Genomic DNA, 18,724 nt, shown 5'->3' with positions numbered 1-18,724 from the left:
ATGACTTAAAAGAGAAATGCTCTGATGGTAGCTTCAGTTTACCAGCTTTTGGAGGCTGATGCCTCTTTAAAATATCTTTCCATTTAATGCCCAAAGTGTGCCAAGTTAGTTGGTCTTAATCTTGACAATGTTTGTAGTTGACCTAAGTGCTTCAGGATTAAAGAGGAAAAAAATCATCCAAGACTAGCTACTCCAGAATGTTATTTAATGACTCAAGGGGGTAGGTTAGCTGAATTGGCCAAATGGCTGCTTTATGATGCATAGCGACGTCAACAGCATGGATTCAATTCCTGTACCAGCTGAGGTTGCCCATAAAGGCCCCACTTTCTTAACCTTGCCCCTTGCATGAGGTGTTAAAAAAACACCATCCTCAACTCTTTCTCAAAGGGGAGAGCAGCCTATGGTCCTCTGGGACAATGGCAACTTTCATTTCGGTGACCCATGCTGGCAGTGGCATAATGCTGGACTGGATAATCCAAAGACCCAGCTAATGCTCTGGAGATGTGGGTTCAAATCCCACACAGCAGCTAGTGGAATTTGAAATTGCTTAATAAATCTGGAATGTGAAGCTAGTCTTGATAATTGTGACCATGGAACTATTATCAATTGTTCTAAAAAAGTTTATCTGGTTCACTAATATCCTTTAGGGAAGGAAATCTGCATAAATGTGGTTGATTTTTAACTGCCCTCTACATTGGCCTAGCAAGCCATGTAGTTCAAGGTCAGTTAGGGATGGGCTACGAATGTTGGCATCACCAGCGACGCCTACATTTCTTGAAAGAATAAAGTGACAAAAAAAGGTGAGTATGTGAATGGGATCACGCTAAACCATGATGCTCACTATGATCGAATAATCTGTTCACATTCACCATTGAGACTTGCATATGAATAATAGTTACTTGGACAAGATGCTGTTAGATGTCTACTGCTCGTGGAACAGTTTTTGCGTGAACTTCCTCTTCAGAGTTTTACTACTTCAGGACAGAGTTCAAAAAATACATTTTCCCTTGTTTTTATGTGCATAAAAATAACTTGTTTGCATGTTGTTGATTAGTGCAGCGACTACTAGCAATTAGAAACAATTGTAACCACTTGAAGCAGAAAATTATAAGATACAACATGAGAGGCCTTTTAGATCATTGTGTTATGTTGATTCTTTGCTAGATCAATTCAACACTAATGCTATTGCACTCTTCTTTTTCTTCATACAAACCTGACATCTTAAATTGCAAAATAGATTGCTTTAGCATCTGACTGAGAAAACAGATTGATGTTGATATCTCTCTTAGACTGATCTGTATGTCTTCTACATTTTCTGTCTTTATTTCACCTTCCCATCAAAATGTAGTTTTCCTATTTGTTTCCTAACTGGAAACTAAGTGAGAGAAAAACAAGTAACACAACTTATAGCATTTTAGTTTTCAAATATGTTAACTTTATTACAGTTTTTTAAACAAATATGGCTAATGCACAGCAATGTATTAAAAGCATTTGGTGTAAGATATAAAAATAAGGTTTCAGTAGAGCAGATTTAAATTGTTTTTGAAACTTTCAGTGGAAGCTTTTGTTTGCTTATTTTCATTAGCCCATGGATTGGCCAACATTCCAACTAATAAAGTAATGAAGCCCCTCAAAACACTTCAAACGCATTTAATAGCTCAGAAGCAGCATGTCAGAGTAAGAGCATGGTTGTGGGATCACAGGCTTAATTTCTTCCTTTCACCTAGCTAGGTCTGTAATTGCATGCATTTTGCTGAGCAGAGCCCAGCTGTTTCCCCACTGAGAGGCAGGGAATTTTTAATAAAATGTTTTACCTGAATTGCTTTAATGTACTTCTGATGATCATTGTGGAATGGCATTGATTAAAGGTGAGGGGCAAGCCAATCAACATTCTAACCCTGTGGTCATAGGAAATGGTTCATGGAAAAGATTAAAACATAAATACCCTTTCAGTTCCCCTTTCAATAAGAAACTAACTGTCCTAAGAAGGCTACTTTTAATACGTGCTTTAGGTTGTACTGCTGTTCCTGAGTCATGTAAATATCATTGCCTTTCTCAGATCTTTGGGCATTTACACTTTTGTATTTGACTTTTGAGTATTCTCAGGTGCAATTTATACATCTTAAAGTTAATTTAAAATTACTTGGTTGATCCCTTTGTTAAACTAGTTCAGATGAAAGTTTGATATTAATAAATAAATTTAATAATATACAATTTTTAAATGCTAGATTGAGAGGATGATGTAGGAGTAAGGTGGCATATATTCTTGAGTTTTCTTATTTCATGTACATGATATCTATGTGGCTTTCATTAACTTTTCTAAACTGTATTTAAGCCTCTCAAAACTGCAGAATGCACATTGAAAGGCTGGGACTGCTCCATTTAGAGTGGTGCTAGCTAGAATAATCCTCCCTAAATGATCAATGTCAAATATCCTTGGTGTTTAGCTTCATTGTCATTTGATCAGTTGAGAATCCATTGTGCGAACGCTGTACCCTAGTAATAGAATGCAGAATTTCAGAAGAAGACTGTGCAGATTCTGGGATTGATGGCTGAAGGAATAAATCGAGACTCTCCAAGAACCTGTTAGCAGTTAAACTGATGGTATCTCAAACTTTTTATGCTGCTGAAGACAAATTGCATGCATTAAACATTGTCAGTTTGCGTGACTTAGTGGTTTTTAAGAGATGTGCTTTATTTGGATTAAATTACAGACTCTGCTGGTTTCTCCTTCCCAGATAACAACTATATAGTTTTTGTGGTAACTGTTTGTGATTCTCCTTAGATTGGAGGTAGATCAAACTCTCCTCGTGGATTGGAGCATAGATTTCCATCTTCCATGTAATTTATAGAACCTGTCTGAATTTCATTCCACTGAAAATTGGTAGAATAAAAAGCAGCTAGCTTCTGTAAAATGTGAAACCTGCCCCACAATTACAACTTTTGTGGTGCCAATACATATTTCAATCTGTATCTCCATTTATTAGCTCACAGTTGGTTCTAACTTCCAACACATTGGTGAATGTTTTCCTAACTTGAACTAAAATAAGATCTTGGAAAAAGTTTGGCATTAGTTTGGCCTGATGAGTTTGAATATTGCTGCCACTTATCAATGTCTTCAATGTTTGCTTAATCTGAGCTCCAGTCCATCTTTGGCATGCATTTCAGTCACCTGACCTCAGTGATATTATGGCTACAGAGGAAATTGTGCAGCGATTTTTAAGCAGTTATTTGTTCTTTTTTTAAACGGCAGGTAAATATATTTGCTTTAGTCAATGGTAGGCAAAGCAATCTCAAGTACAGCTCCATTCTACTAGAATACAACCACTCCATTCAATGCTGTTGAAAGCTTTAACTTCCAGAATGGACTGATCAAACTAAGGCTATTTTCCTCTAGAAAAGAGAAGGCTGAGAGCTAGATTTAATGCATCTTAAGTGGGAAATATGGCTTTTCCTATAATAAATGTGTAAGGAATTTCTGCCTCTAGTCTTGAATCACAGAGAAGGCCCCACCAGTTGGGCCTCTCCTTCATGTGTGTTTCCCAGCTGGTGGGCTGAACTCACATCTGTTACTTTAAATTCTGCCCAGCATACTTAACGTTATGGACAAGTTTAATAGGATGGAGTTAGTGGAGATGCCTTCACTTATGTGGAAGTTCAAAACCTGGGATCATATCTGATAGCCATGAATAAATCCAATAAATAGTTCCAAGAGAAGCTTCTTTACCCAGAAAGTCATCACAGTGCGGAACTTGCTGCCCCAAGGAATAGTTGAGGTGAATAGCTTATGTGCATTCAAGGGGAAGCTAGTTACTGTATGCAGGAGAAAGGAATAAATAGAAGCTTATGCAGAACATGTTAGACTTAAGTGTTTTGGAAGAGACTTTTGGGGGCATAAGACAGCAGCAGAGACCAGTTGGGTCAATTTCCAGTTTCTGTGCTGAAAATCCTGTTACTGTAGATTCTATTTGTAAGTTGTGATGCATGTTGTTCTCATTTTATTCCTTAACATTTTGTCTTTCTACAAAACAGGACATTTGTTTAGTACTTCAGATTCTATAGCGTAACTTCAAACTCTATTACTTCTTTGGTAGCAAAGAGCTGTGAAGTTCTCTAAAGACACAATGTTCTCATCATGGAAAAACATACTGTATGGGTGGATCAGGTTACATAATTCAAAGTCTTAAAGCAAAACAGTAGTTCAGAGTAGTTGAGAAGTGATTTCAGGTTCTACAGTGTGAATTTCCTTTTGCTACTTGATCAGATTGAGGAAAATCTCATTTGACCATCATAGAGCCATAGAGATTTGTTGTAAACTGGTCCCATTCTAACTATGCCAGCTCTCTTCTAAAGCATTATAGATCGAATTATATTGCCCTGCCTTCTCCTTAGCTTCCATGTGAAGCTTTCCATGCTCTTTGTACAAAGAAATTGCCATCTCCTTATCACTGATCCCTCAACTAGGCATTTCGTAATTTTAAAAAGGTCTGTTTAAATTTAATTATCCTTATCTGCTTCAAAGGAAATAGTCCTATTATGCAATTTTCCCTCAGAAAATTGCAGTCACGTATTCTGAATTATAAATGGTGCAGTTTTCCCCAGAGAAATGGACAGCTTTTCTCTCCAGATCTTCTGACACATTATTTTAAAAGAAAAGCAGGGTGGCGTGTTTCTGTTTTCATTCCTGAGGGTGGGACCTAAAGACACAAGCAAAAGGCTGCCCCCAATCCCAGTTGAGGTTAAAGATCCTCTTTTGCCCATCATCACCAGCATTGGGGCATTGGCGTTTCCCCACCTCCTACAATGCGGCAATTGCCTGTAGGGTGGCATGATGGCATAGTGGTTAGCACTGCTGCATCACAGTGCCAGGGACCTGTGTTCGATTCCTGGCTTGGGTCACTGTCTGTTTGGAGTTTGCATGTTCTCCCTGTGTCTGCATGGGTTTCCTCCTGGCACTCCGGTTTCTCCAACAGTTTGAAAGACGTACTGGTTAGTTGTATTGACACGACCAGGTACCAGAGTGTGGTGATTAGAGGAATTTCACAATAACTTCATTGCAGTGTTAATGAAACCTTAATTGTGACTAATAAATAAACTTTAAAAGTACAGGCCTCCCCTCTGCTGGATATGAATCTGATTACATTGCGGTGGCGAATGGAGCTGGAAAATCTCTCCTCTAGTATCAGCAGTTACCCCCTCAAATCATAGCTCCCCATCCTTAATATCATTCTATGCTATACACCAGATGTTCTTTTACAGCTTTAAGATATTTCTGTAATGGAACATTCAGCTCTGCATGCAGTCCTGTTACTGGTCTTTCCATTGCCTGTTATAAACTATGTTAGGTCTTTGTTCTTGTGTTCAATTTATAAAACTCAGTTTTGTGAGGGAACTTTTGAGCTATATTTATGCAGTGTCTTGCCAGCTTTGGAAAAATTGTAGTTTATAGTACCAAGCTGTTTGAATGAAAGACACTAATCAAGTCTTAAAGATACAGATAATGTGAGTGGAGAGGATTAAAGAGATGTGTATTGTCTCCAGCCAAGACAGTTAGTGAATCTCACTAACTAAATAAATTCATGCTCACTAACTGTCCTGGGTGGAGACAATACACATGTCTTTAAACTATGCTTAACCTTCGCTCTGCTCACATTATCTGTACCTTTAAGACTTGATTACCTGTAAAGACTCGCATTCCAACTATTTTCTTGTAAATTGAGTTTGTATCTATATATGCCCTGTTTGTGAAAACAGAACTTCCACTCACCTGATGAAGGGGCGGTGTTCCGAAAGCTTGTGGCTTGTGCTACCAGATAAATCTGTTGGACTTTAACCTGGTATTGAGACATCATACTGTGCTCACTCAAGAAAACCAGATATTTACACCTCATCACAATACAATGAGATGAGCCACCATTTACAGAATCTGGATTGATTGAATTTAAGAATTTAGCTACTTGTACAATTGAGTTTGGTTTTAATGACGATATATATGTCCAAATAAATGGTGTTGCTAACGTTTTCGTCCGATTCTATGGGAATGCATTTTTGACCCTACTCCTTGCATATTTGCAATATGTAGATGTTATGTTTTCTACATTTACCCAGTAGCTACGTTTAAGAGCTTCCTTGTGCACCTTAACGCTCTCCATCCTGCATGCACCGTTGAAATGGAGCAGTTTAACAAACTCCCTGTCCTTGCCATGATAGTTGAGAAATCCACTAGTGGATTCTGTACTAGATCAAATAAAACCTTTGCTCAGAATAGCTAAAGCTTTGTAAGTTTGGTTGCTTAAAATTTGCTATAATTTTATCTTGTTATCAATCTCGCATTATTGACAAAAGGGAGGTTGAAAATTGGGCGATTGGTCTCTTTGTAGGAACATATTGGGCAGCAGGGTGGCACAGTGGTTAGCACAGCTGCCTCATAGTGCGAGGGATCCAGGTTCAATTCCCGCTTGGATCATTGTCTGTGTGAAGTCTGCATGTCCTCCCCATGCCAGTATGGGTTTCCTCCAGGTGCTCCGATTTCCTCCCAAATTCCAAAAAGCATGTTGGTTAGGTGCATTGACCATGCTAAATTCTCCCTCAGTGTACCCGAACAGGCACCAGAGTGTGGCGACTTGGGGATTTTCACAGTAACTTCATTGCAGTGTTAATGTGAGCCTCCTGATGATGCTAATTATTAAAACATAAGAAATAGAAGCAGGAGTAGGCCATTTGGCCCTAAAGCATGCTCCACCATTCAATTAGATATTCTGCCACAATGTAATTTTCCTGCACTGTCCCAATATCCCTTAATGTCTTCGCTGTCTAGAAATCTATTGACGTCTGTCTTGAAGATACTCAATGACAGAATTTCAAAGATTTATCACCTCCAAGGGAAGAAATTTCTCCTCATCTCAGTTCTAAATGGCTTACCTCTTGTCGTGAGACTGTATCCACTGTTCTACACCATTCTTTATTTTCCGTCCAACCAGAAGAAACATCCTTCCTGTACATTCAGAAAACCCATAGTATAGGCTCTCTCTGCTTAAGAGCTGGTAAGGCACCAAGACCAATGGGACGTATCTAAGAATATGGAGGGAAGTGGGAGTGGAAATTAGAGGCCTTGTGCATAATTTAAGGGTTCAATTGAGGAATTAGAGGCCGAGCTCTCTGTTTTCAGGCTGCTTGCCCATGCCAGCACTCCATACGGAGGGAAAGCGGGAGTGTTTCCTGCTGACACTGGCAGCATCTATCAGGTAGGATTCACCCACCTGAAAGATGCAAATGAGCTCATCTTGGGGAAACTGCTGGTCAGCCCCTTTTTACCCCCTCCCCACCTCCATCCTTTCAAAGGGCTCCCCAATTTCTGCGCTTGCAGACAGGCCAACCTCCCCCCCCCCCCCCCCCCCCCAAAAGTGAAATGATGACCCCCCCCCCCCCCCCCCCCCCCAACCACCAAACCACTTGAACGGGGGTGGGGGGACTACCAACCCTTCAATGAAGACTGACATCCTCTGCTGTCTCTGGAGCCCAAGTAGAAATTCATTAAGCTATCAATGAAGCCTTTTTCAAAGCACCACACTTATAAATTTACAGAGATTGTGGACGAGATTTTGCAGCCTTGCTTGAGCGAGATAGGAAATTCCCGCCTGAGGTCAATGGAAATTTTCATTGTCGAACCTTTGCCTGCGCTGATTCTGTAGCGAGCGAGGTGGTAGAGTTCCAGCGCAAAGGTTTCCAATGGGATCAAGAAGGTTCCAAATGTTTCAGCTTGCTAGCAAAGCTCAGACTTCAAGTCAAAACTGTAAGAATACACGAGAGCTCACTGCACAGCCGGTGCGGAATGGAACCCATCCTCCCACCGCACACCCCCCACCCCCCCAAATGTGGAAATGCTGTCTATCGGAGATCTTCAAAGTGGTCTGCTCACACCTGCAGCTTCTGACAGGGGAAAAGGACCATCTCTGCTGCAGAATGAAGTGCTGCAGTGCTATTACAGGCTGCCAGGTGACTAGGGGGCATGGAGATTAATGTGAGCTGACCACTTCAAAACTTTCACAGCCGACAGGTATGACTGAAGATGTTGATCATGTGGTTGCCTAAAATCACCATGTCAGGCATGATCCTCAGGTCCACCAGGACTAGAAGGGGCAGACCAGCCATGAGATCCTCATCCTGGGAGACAGTAGCGAATTCCACTCCTTAACCTAAGCCCTCCCAACACCAAGAACCCTTTTTGGGGCCCTTCCTCTACAGCATGGCAGTAGAAGAAGGAAAGAAAAGCCACTGGACTTACCTCCTTGACGTGCCCACGGGGCCCAAGGTGCTAGGCCAGGCTGACAGTGCCAAGATGCAAGGGCTGTGTACAATTTTGGCATTGCCAAAGCACATGGGGGTGTGAGGCAGAAAGAGAGCTCGATTGGAAGGGGGGGGGACGGGAAGTCTGACAGGGAACGGGCCTGAGTGGAGAGTCTGAATGGGGTCTTAAGCGGAGTCTGAGGAGAGAGGAGGAATGTTGGGGGGGGGGTGGTGGGGGGCAGTGGAGGGTGGAAATCGGGTCACCCACATGCCTGTGTGGTGGGGAGGGGGGGTGATCTATGATTTTAATGGTGGGGAGGTAGGATGCCCTTCTTTTGAGTCTTGTTGGTGCTCCTGTGTCTATGCTGAGTGATTCCCAGCACTGAAACCCATCCAGTGCAGTTCTCACTGAGGGGTCCAGGTGCATGGTGTGGAATGATGAGTGGGCCATCAAACTCACTGTATTACAATTAGTAGGTTTGCATAATTATCAGGTTGCTACCTGCTATGGGTGGGAACCCGATCAGGGCCATCAGGGCCGGTTGAGTGAATCCCCACAATCATCACACCTGTCAGTAATTCTGATTTTTGGCTGGCACCTCATTCAGTGGAGCATCAGGATACCTGCCAGCCATCTGAAGTTGGTAATTCCACCCCTAGATTGTAGTCTGCAACGGGAGCATGTGCAGGGCTTCAGGGAAAAGGTGGGAGGGTGGCACTAAGTAACTTGTTCCGATGGAGAGCTGGCACAGAGACTGAAAGGTCTCCTTTGCTTCAACTATTCTTGCAAAAGATGAAAATGGGGAACTAAAAGCATACGTAATACATAAGGATTTTTTGTTTGTGCAATGTTAACCCGTAACAGGTTTTAAACTGCATTTGTGCAACTGAACTGATCAGGAGTTTAATTTTTTTTTAAAAAAAGCAGCTGTAAATCTGAAACTGAAACAGTTTGAAACACTGAAGGTCAGGTAGCATCTGTGGAGAGCATGGTGGGGCTAATGTTTAAGACATTTTTGCCTTTATCCAAAATACTACACAAAACCCTGTAGGAAGAAGCACAAAGAATGGACTACACATGAACTGAATTATTAAAAGGGTCATAAAAATGAACAATGTATAAATGAATTGATCAGTAGTCTTTCTTATCCTCAACATTTTCAACCCCAAGTTGTGTTTACCACCGGAACTCTGCAGTGTGAATTATATGTAGGAGTTTGTGGCAGGTCAAAGCCTGCACCCTATCCCCATATTGCATTTTAGTTATTGCAGTGGTGAGCATCATTTGTTTATTGACATATCCTGGCTGCTGCTGTTCACATGGGAGTAAGCAGATGTCCTGAAGCATGGAGAATTAATTGAATTATTCAATCTGGTTCAATGTCCATTAAAATTAAGTTCTAGAATGTGTTTGTTTTTAAAAGGAGTTTTCCCATGACCATACAGGAAGTTTTTTTTAAACTTAGTGGTAGAAAAAGACAAATTACACATGGAAATTATACACTGGTGTATTATTATGTTACCTCCCAAATAGTTCAAATCAGCACACAGCTGAAATTCTTCGCCTAGGAAATGGTTCTATAGAATGGCATCAATTTGTTTGAAGTATAGACAAAATATAGAAGAAATAGAGAGGATATTAGAATGCTAGTCATTGTTATTTGTGATCTTTGGGAAACTACTGCATAGTTATCTACATTTTGCATTTTCTCTACACTAAACTTCACAAGTTAGCTGCTTGAAAAGCTTTGTCATTTAACAAATGTACATTATTTAAAGGCTGTGGTTTAACTTTATTTAAAAGCATTAGCTTGCATGGAAGTTGAGTTAGTACCCTGCAGAGCTCTTTAACATTTATTCTAGGTTACCTTTGTACACCAGCTCCTTCTTCAATGGGGTGCTTTGGAAAAACATGTTGCAGCCATGCATCATTTTCACTCTCAAATGTCATAGCAGGACAAGAAAATCAGAAATTTCATAAGATGTTTACTGTGTCTATAAACTCCTGACGTCTATTTCCATGGCAGCTTATACTGATTGAACTAGAGAGCTATATGCTTATGACAATACATTATGTTACAAATATTTTGCCAGTATGACATCGCAATCACTTGGTGCTAATGCTGATCTTGTAGTATAAATCAGCAACTAGGCCCCAAGCTCCCCTGAAGTGAAGCGGAATGAGATTACCTCCTATTGATCAGAGTCTGACGCTAAATTAAGACTGCATTTACATGTAATAGCAGGGTTTGGCAAAATCAAATGCTTTGCACTGAATCTAAAGCAGGGGCTTGCATGCACCCTAAGAATGGAGAAAGAAGTTTGCATTACACCTTTCACATCCTCAGGAGATGCTAATCACTTCACAAGCAGTCACTTAGGATTTTAGGCAATGTGATAGTCAATATGCACACAACCAAATACCATTAACAGCAATGAGATGAATGAAAGGTTGATCTGTTTTCAGTGTTATTAGTTAAAGGAAGCATATTGGCCCAACATTGAGAAAAAACTATATCCTATTCTGCAAAAAAGTGCTTTGCCTTCCACCTTAATGGAGCTACATAGAAAGTACAGCAAGCGGGAATAGTCCATGTTGGTGTTTGTTATCCGTGTGAGCCATAGTTCTAATTACTGAACCTGCACTGTACCCATTTACCTATCTAACCTATTCTGAAATGTTGATATAATCTCTGCTTCAGTCACCAAATTCTTCAGAGAACATAATCTGGTTTTGCTTCCACTGGGAAGATCAAGTTGTAATTAAATGGTAGATTGTCAATGGCTCATGAAAATTGCTCTACTTCAGGAACCACGTCACAAAAATTACTTTGTACGAATGGCCGATGTGACATTACTTCTGTATGTAATATACATTTTTATACCTTGAAAGTTATTTCGTTTCTTTGGGAGAGAAAGCAGCTCCTGATGGACGGTATCATTGGTGAAGGAGGAAGTGACAATTGTTCAGAGATTTGTTTGTTGTTCAGTTCATTGCCAAAAAGGTGTCAGACTTGAGAAGGATGCAGCAAAAGTGGAGCTGGGGCATGGAGAGGAAAATGTTAAAAAGACATGACTGGAAAAAATGAGCATGTGAATTTATCTAAAAGGGCTGCTTACAACCAGCTGTTTGGAAACATTACTGCCCAGAGGGCTGACCAAGGCTCCAACAACATAACTCAAGCTGCTAACAGAAAACCAGTGCTTATTGGCCTCATGGTCACCGGACAAAACTCTGCCTCTTTTAATTGATGTGCTAGGATTGACTATCAATTTTACTGGCTGTTTTCTGCGATGTTGCTTATAACAGTATTCAGAATAATCTGGAGAAATGGTAGTTGTAAACATTGATTCTTAGATGTAGTCCGATAAATTCCACAAACGTAAAAACTTTAATACTTCACAAATGCATACTGGCCAAGTTGCCATAGTCAGTTTTAAGATGTGAAGCATCAGGATTCATGGGTGTAACCAGTTTACAACTGCCCTATCAAGTTATACAGGTGAGTGCTCCATTTATAGGCGGTGGTTCTAAGACTGGAGGTATGATATAAAAGCAGTTTGAGAGTGTTTCAAGAGTTTCTTAAAGTAAGATTATAGACATAAGTAATTTTGAGACTGATGTATTAAAATTTATTTTAAAAAATCTTGGTAATTTTCTTACATACACTTCCTGTTTTGGGAAGTCACTGGGCATTCACAGTAAGTACTACTTCCATTTGGTGAATAGGTCCAAGGGATAGTTTTTCAAATTAACCAAAATATTCTGAAATTTGTTCTGGCTTCAATGAATCAGTAACTCCTATTCTTGCTGCCCATTGTGAAGTGCTTCTGCTATTTGTTACATGAACAGAAAAAATGCAGCAGCTGAACTGGTTTATTTTTGTGTTTAATTAAATATCTCCCAGGTAATTTATTTGTGGTAGAAAATAGATAACTTTAAATTCTTGACATTCAGCCATTGAAAGGGAACAGGAATGTGAAATTGTAATCTGAATTCTTTTTTGTTGGTATTTTAGTACTTGGATGTACTTATCTTTCCTCTCCAACCACTTATCCAGCATTCTATAAATATACCTGTATGTTCCCCAGTAATTTGTTCTGCTACAGTGTACTGTAGCTGGGGGCGGGTATTCTGAAGGTAATAATGTCTTGCAGTGTACAGGCATTTAAAGATTGCAACAAGTTTCAGACTCACCAGTAAGATATACACAGGTGCTGAATGGAGTTAAAAGATATCCTGACCATTTCCTAATGAATATGCCTGTGTCATTAGCCAATTTCTAAATGGATCCTAAAATTGGCTTTGATATATATTTACCGCTCCTCATTGCTATTCAGTGACCTTGATTTGAAAATGTTCACACGGACATCAGGAAGGACAATATCATTCCGGATGAATAGTCAACTGGCACTGTCTGGGTCACATTTCAAAGAAATATTGTTTCTTGGATGAGATAGTGGGGGAGTTGAAATCATAGCCCAGCATTAAACAGTGCCTTTTTTGAGGAAAACGAGTTTCAGATTGTGCTAGAGCAGTTCGTTCTCCACAATTTGTGTATAACAAAAAATACATTTTGTCCCCATCAATGGTCTTGAAATCATTCTTCACTTTCCAAGACTTATGACCTTTCTAGCTATTTCCATTCTTCTCTCTTACAGACCTTTATCCTTCAGTCTCCCAGACAGGACAGATAGATACTGTTACTATAATCTCTCAGGTACTGCAGCCTTTAAATGGCCCACCACAATTCTTTTTCTTGTTGTTCACAACTAGAAAGCAAAATGATGTCATCACAGTAATGGGCCACTTGTGGGGTAACCATGGGAAGATAGCTTCTTATCATAAGCCTCTTGGTAGGGATGCTATGAGGTTCCAATGCCAAATTCTTAAGATGATCCTAATTCTTCCTATAGGTTTCTCCCCATTTTGTTCTATCTGCAGACTTCATTTTGTTTTCTCTTTCTAGTCACTGCATGCGTACAAAACAACTTGTAGAGTGTATCAGGCTAGCAACATGAAACTTTCTCAGCTGTCAAGAGTTTCATCCATTCATTATCTAATAGTTGTCCCCTATGAAAATTAGAAGAGATTGGAAAAACTTTTAACAATGCTTTCTTCCCATCTATAATTTGATTAAAAGCAATTGAGGTGGTAAAATGCTATATCATTAATTCTGATAAAAGCCTGTTTGTCATCTAATGATGATTTCTTCTGTAATTTTTATTTGCTTTCAAGCTGTGAAACTTCTTTTGAATCCACCTGATTTATAAATGATTCTTCTGTAAATTATGTCTTCAGTGAACTGTCATCTAAATTTTCATTCAAGTAATTGTATTCAATTTACTTCATTTTATATTTTGTTTAATTCCTTAAGTTTTATAATGTAGCCCTCCTCATACATTTCATAATGTCGCCCTTTTGTGTATGTTCTCTGTGCAATCATTTTAATGTTAATGTATTGATCTAGTTTTAATTTGTAACATTGATAATTTGCATAAAGACCATTGAGTAATTCCATCAACCCTATGTACTACTCATGTATCTGGTGTGTTCTCTAACATTTGAGCCTGACATTTTTCAGGATTTTTCAGTGTATTTTCATTTGCTGTGAGTAAAGCATTAGTTCTGTGCATTGCTTGCTCTGCCTTTGGATGAACTCTTATTACAGATGAATTACTAGAATGGTTAAAGCTGTTGGTAACTCTGTTGCTTGAACACTGCATGAGCCTGCGCAGTGATAATTCTTTGTCTATTTAACTTTTAGTGCATGATTTTAAAAAATGTTAGAGTGAATGAATATGTGAAGCAGAGTATTTTGTGGGAAAACTTTTTGTTTTTTATGCATTGTGAGAAGTTGTTCAAATGTGTCTTTTTAAAAATTGCCTTCAACTAGGGGCCTAGGTTACTTTGTTTTGCTTTTTTCTATTTTTTTTTGGTCAAATGGTTGGATTTCTTCCAAGGTGGATTTAGAATACTCTAACCTAGAAGTGTGTTCTGCAGGAAAAGCAGAAGATGCTGGAAATATACAAAAGTCTATCAGCATCTGATGTTCTGAATTGTGCCCTTTTGTCATAAAATCCTGTCAGATAAGTGAATGCATACCTAAAGGTGATGCTTGTAACTGCTAGCCATACTTTCCAAGTGATTTCTGATTAATATAAATTGATCCTCAGAATTTTGTTACAACTTAAAGAATTGACATGTTTAAAGTCACAATTTAACCTTCAGTTTTACTCAGGATAACTCGATTGATTCCAGCAGTTGACAAAATATTGCCATTTGTAATCATGCCCAGAGATAGTCAGGTTAGAGTCACCTTTGAGTAAAGATGAAGCTTTACTTGAAGCTGTGATAAATCGAGGAAAGAAGAACAAAATTAGCCTTCACTGGGCTTTGGTTGAAGATAACATTGTGAAATCCTGCCTCCAATTGAACAAAATAATGAATAGCCCAAGAATATTTCCTTTTTCATATGGTGACATCAGTTAGATATTTACTGGCTAAGTGAGTTTTGACCATCTCTAGTTGATATCCTATAGAGTTACACTACTACTTCAGAGATATTTACTTTTATCTCCTATAAACCCATGGTAGGATAGATTGGTTTATTTCATACAAATCAGTTGGTTTTTGTTGGAACAGTGCAAATTGATGGAATTTTGATGGGGGTTCTATGATATCTCACTCAAGGTCAATGTAAACTTTAGAGGAACAATCTCGGTTTCCACTAATCTTGAATTAAAGTTGCAGTGAAAAATTGGGAGAATGCTTTTGATTGCAGCTAAAGGTGACATTGATCTGTGTTTAAAAATAAAAACATCATAACCATCCAATGCTAGTAGCATTTTCCTAGTGGAAAAAAAAGGATCAAGTAGAATCCAGAAGTAGGACCTGCATTTTTGTAAAGATGTCAGCTTTAGACCAGTAGTAGCACCGATGCAGGGCTGCACTCTGAGGAGCTGTCTTTCAGATCAGATACTAAACCAAGGTCCAATCTGCCCTGTGTACATGTAAGCAATCCCACAACAGGATCCTATAGAAGAGCAGGAAGTTCTCCCCAGAATCATGGTCAAAATTTATCCCTCAGCCAACACTAAAACAAATTGTATGGTCATTAAATCATTACTTTTTGAAGGACCTTGGGGGTGTAAATCGGCTGCTCTGTTTCCCTATATTACATTGTTTTTTTAAAACAAAGTTGACTGTAAAGTGCTTTGGGATGTTATTATGTCATGAAAGTTGCTATATAAATGCAGGTGTGTTTTTGCTTTTTGGCTTAATATCCTATTTTGTATTCTGGATATCACATTATAGGAAGGTTGTGAACACATTGGAAATAGTCCAGAAGAAGATTACAAGAAGGGTTCCAGGGATGAGAATGGATTGGAGTTATGAGGATAGGTTGGAGAGGTTGGAATTGCTGTCCTTGGAGAGGAGAAGTTCGAGAAGATTTTGATAATGGTGCTCAAAATCATGAGGGATCTAAACAGTAGATAGGGAGAAACCGTTCCCACTCATAAAAGAATTGAGAATGAGAGTGCACAAATTTAAAATGATTTGCAAAAGAAGTAAATGAGATGTGAGGAAAAAATTTCAAACAAGTGAATAGGTTCTGGAACGTACTCCCTAGATGTGTGGTGCAGGCAGGTTCCATTGAGGCATTCTGGAGGGCATTAAATGAATTTTTGAATGGAAACAATATGCACAGCAATAGGAGAAAGTGCCATCCTCTTGTCTAAGTCATCATGCTCAGTTGAAAAGCTTAATGATAGGCTGAACAGCAATTTTTCTGCACCAGAACAAGTCTGTGATTTGTGAATTTGCTTCTACCAGCTCTCCAAGCACTGTATTCCAAATCATAACTTAAAGGATTTTTTCCTTATTTGCAGATAGACATAATCATACTAATTTCATCTTATAAGAACATAAGAACATAAGAAATAGGAGCAGGAGTAGGCCATCTAGCCCTTCGAGCCTGCCCCGCCATTCAATAAGATCGTGGCTGATCTGTTGTGGCTCAGTTCCACTTTCCCGCCCTCTCCCCATAACCCTTAATCCCCTCTCTTATCAAGAACCCATCAACCCGCTTCTTAAAAATATTTAGCGAGGCAGCCTCCACCACTTCAACGGGCAGAGAATTCCAGAGATTCACCACCCTTTGAGTGAAGAAGTTCCTCCTCAACTCCGTTCTAAACCGCCTCCCCTTTATCTTGAGGCTGTGCCCCCTAGTCCTACTGTCTTTTTTTGAGCGGGAAGAGTCTCTCCACCTCTATCCTATCCATCCCATTCATCATCTTATACGTCTCAATGAGATCTCCCCTCATTCTTCTAAACTCTAACGAGTACAAGCCTAGTTTATTCAGCCTCTCCTCATAGCTCAATCCCCTCAACTCCGGTATCAGCCTAGTAAACCTCCTCTGCACTCCCTCCAGGGCCAAAATATCCTTGCGCAGGTGCGGCGCCCAAAACTGCACACAGTACTCCAGCTGCGGCCTCACCAATGCCCTATACAGCTGCAGCAAGACCTCCCTAGGTCAGAGAAGGTTTAGAATAAAATGTTGCAGCTCTTTTAAGTAAGCAATTCTATGCAATCATCTTTGTCAATAATGAAACTGCTACAAAATCATGTAACAGTTTCTGTTTTGTAGAAATAGCCAAAAATATTAAGATATCCCATTGTTCCACTTAAAATAGTGCAAAATTGAAACCTTTTCAGTTCATTGTCATAGAAATATTCTTGGGCTACTGAGTAAACTGCACAGTTAAACTTTGTTTGCTGCAATAACTGAATTAGTTTATTATCTTTTGGGTTGTTCAGATACTTGAGGCATGATTTTCAGTTGTCTAAATAGAAATTATGAATTTAATTCTTTAAAAATATTGAAGATCAATTCAGAAGTTGGAAGCAGAAACATTTCCACATTTTGTTCTTGTCCCTAAAAGTATGTATAAAGGACACATTTGCAGTTCTGCAAATAATGGAACAGTTCAAGTTTGTTCATTGATAGAATTGATTAATGAGTTTCAATTTTGTGTGCTTGTATACTCATTCACTAATTACTTTTCTTTTCAAATTTACACTTTTATATAGGCTGGTCTAGCAGGAGCTCCAGCCAGAGCTGTATCAGCAGTGAAGAATATGAATCTGCCTGAAATGCCTCGAAATATTAACATTGGAGATATCAGCATAAAAGTGCCAAACCTACCCTCATTTAAATAAAAAAAACTTCACTTCCAGTTTGGGATAGTTTCAGAAAAGGTTTACCATGTAATTGTCTACCAAATAAAAATATTGAATTAGTATTGAAAAGTACGTTGGGAAATTTTATTCTGAAGTGCACCAGTGAAACAAAAAAAAATCATTTGTGCTTGATTTTGTTTTAAATCTGATCAGTTTCCTTTGTAATGTCACATTTATAGCTACATTCCGGTGCTCTATGAAGTGACTTTTACTGTGTGCTGGCTGCTATTTAAGATAACTTATTTAAGATGATGGTGACTTTGTACATTCTATGCTGTTGAACTATTCTTTGTATATCTGATGGATTCCATATAAATAGTAAAGCAAACACTGACTATTTTTGGGATATTTCTATTTATTTAGAAGTGTTGTATAGGAGCCAAAGAAGCTAGTACGATAAATTTTTCAGTTGCAGTGTTTTGGTGGCTTAAAGATAAGAGTTTTATCAGAACTTCAAATGTGCAAGTTATGTCATCCTTTCCAGTCTAAAACTTACTGCAGAATCCAGCTTCAACAAGCCAGCCAGTTACAATATTTTGCTGATGATGTATTTGTGGTAACACTTGTGTGTGCTTATAGTTAATGTCAGCAGCCTTGGACAAGGTTAAGGCAGACATCATCATGGAGTTTTGCACTAGTGTTTAAAACACAAAGTTATTTTTTAAAGTCATTTTTTGGCTTGCCCGGGATGGAAAGGATAAAAGTCATCAAGTACAAATAAACACTGGTTTATGACCACTACTTGCACGTTTGTTGTAGGTTTGACCTGAAAGCTGAGTTGTTTAATTTTTATAATGGAAATGCTAGTCCATTGAGCACAATGTTAACCCTATGCATTACTTGTAAAAACATCAAACAATTGTGAAATATTTATTGTTTAGAAATGTATTTATGACTGGAAGATTACTTGAAGTTATTGGAAAAGCATTTACAAATTACTTATCAGGTGAGAAAGAGACTTAAATACTTAACTGAAAGGGAATAATTTGAGGAATATTTGCATAGGTGTAATTTGCAGTGCCCAGTTATGGGGCTAAATAACACAGCTTGTAATGATTTTCAGATCAGCATTAATTTAGTTTTAAATTTAATTTCAATAGAATATATGTTAAGTAGTGAGTACGTAGTGTTCAGCAAAGCAAGCAGCTGTAATTGTTATAATTTTTATTTGATGATTAATAAAGTTGTAGTTA

General features: G+C 38.8%; 1 protein-coding gene across 3 annotated transcripts in view; it reads left to right on the top strand.

Moving 5' to 3' along the window:
• ap3s1 (adaptor related protein complex 3 subunit sigma 1) overlaps positions 1 to 17,870 on the top strand; it is a 65,814-nt gene extending 47,944 nt beyond the window's left edge. For all 3 annotated transcript variants that reach the window (XM_080189700.1, XM_080189699.1, XM_080189698.1), the window contains one exon: positions 17,382 to 17,870. In XM_080189700.1, the coding sequence (XP_080045826.1) occupies positions 17,382 to 17,510 (129 nt within the window). In that variant the 3' untranslated portion in view covers positions 17,511 to 17,870. The remainder of the gene's footprint in view (positions 1 to 17,381) is intronic.
• The last annotated feature ends 854 nt before the right edge of the window (positions 17,871 to 18,724 follow it).

Source organism: Carcharhinus amblyrhynchos, chromosome 5, assembly GCF_965287045.1.
Source record: "Carcharhinus amblyrhynchos chromosome 5, sCarAmb.v2.hapA, whole genome shotgun sequence".
Classification (NCBI taxonomy): domain Eukaryota; kingdom Metazoa; phylum Chordata; class Chondrichthyes; order Carcharhiniformes; family Carcharhinidae; genus Carcharhinus; species Carcharhinus amblyrhynchos.
The sequence above is the reverse complement of the archived record's forward strand: the minus strand, read 5'-3'. Positions and strand labels throughout refer to the sequence as shown.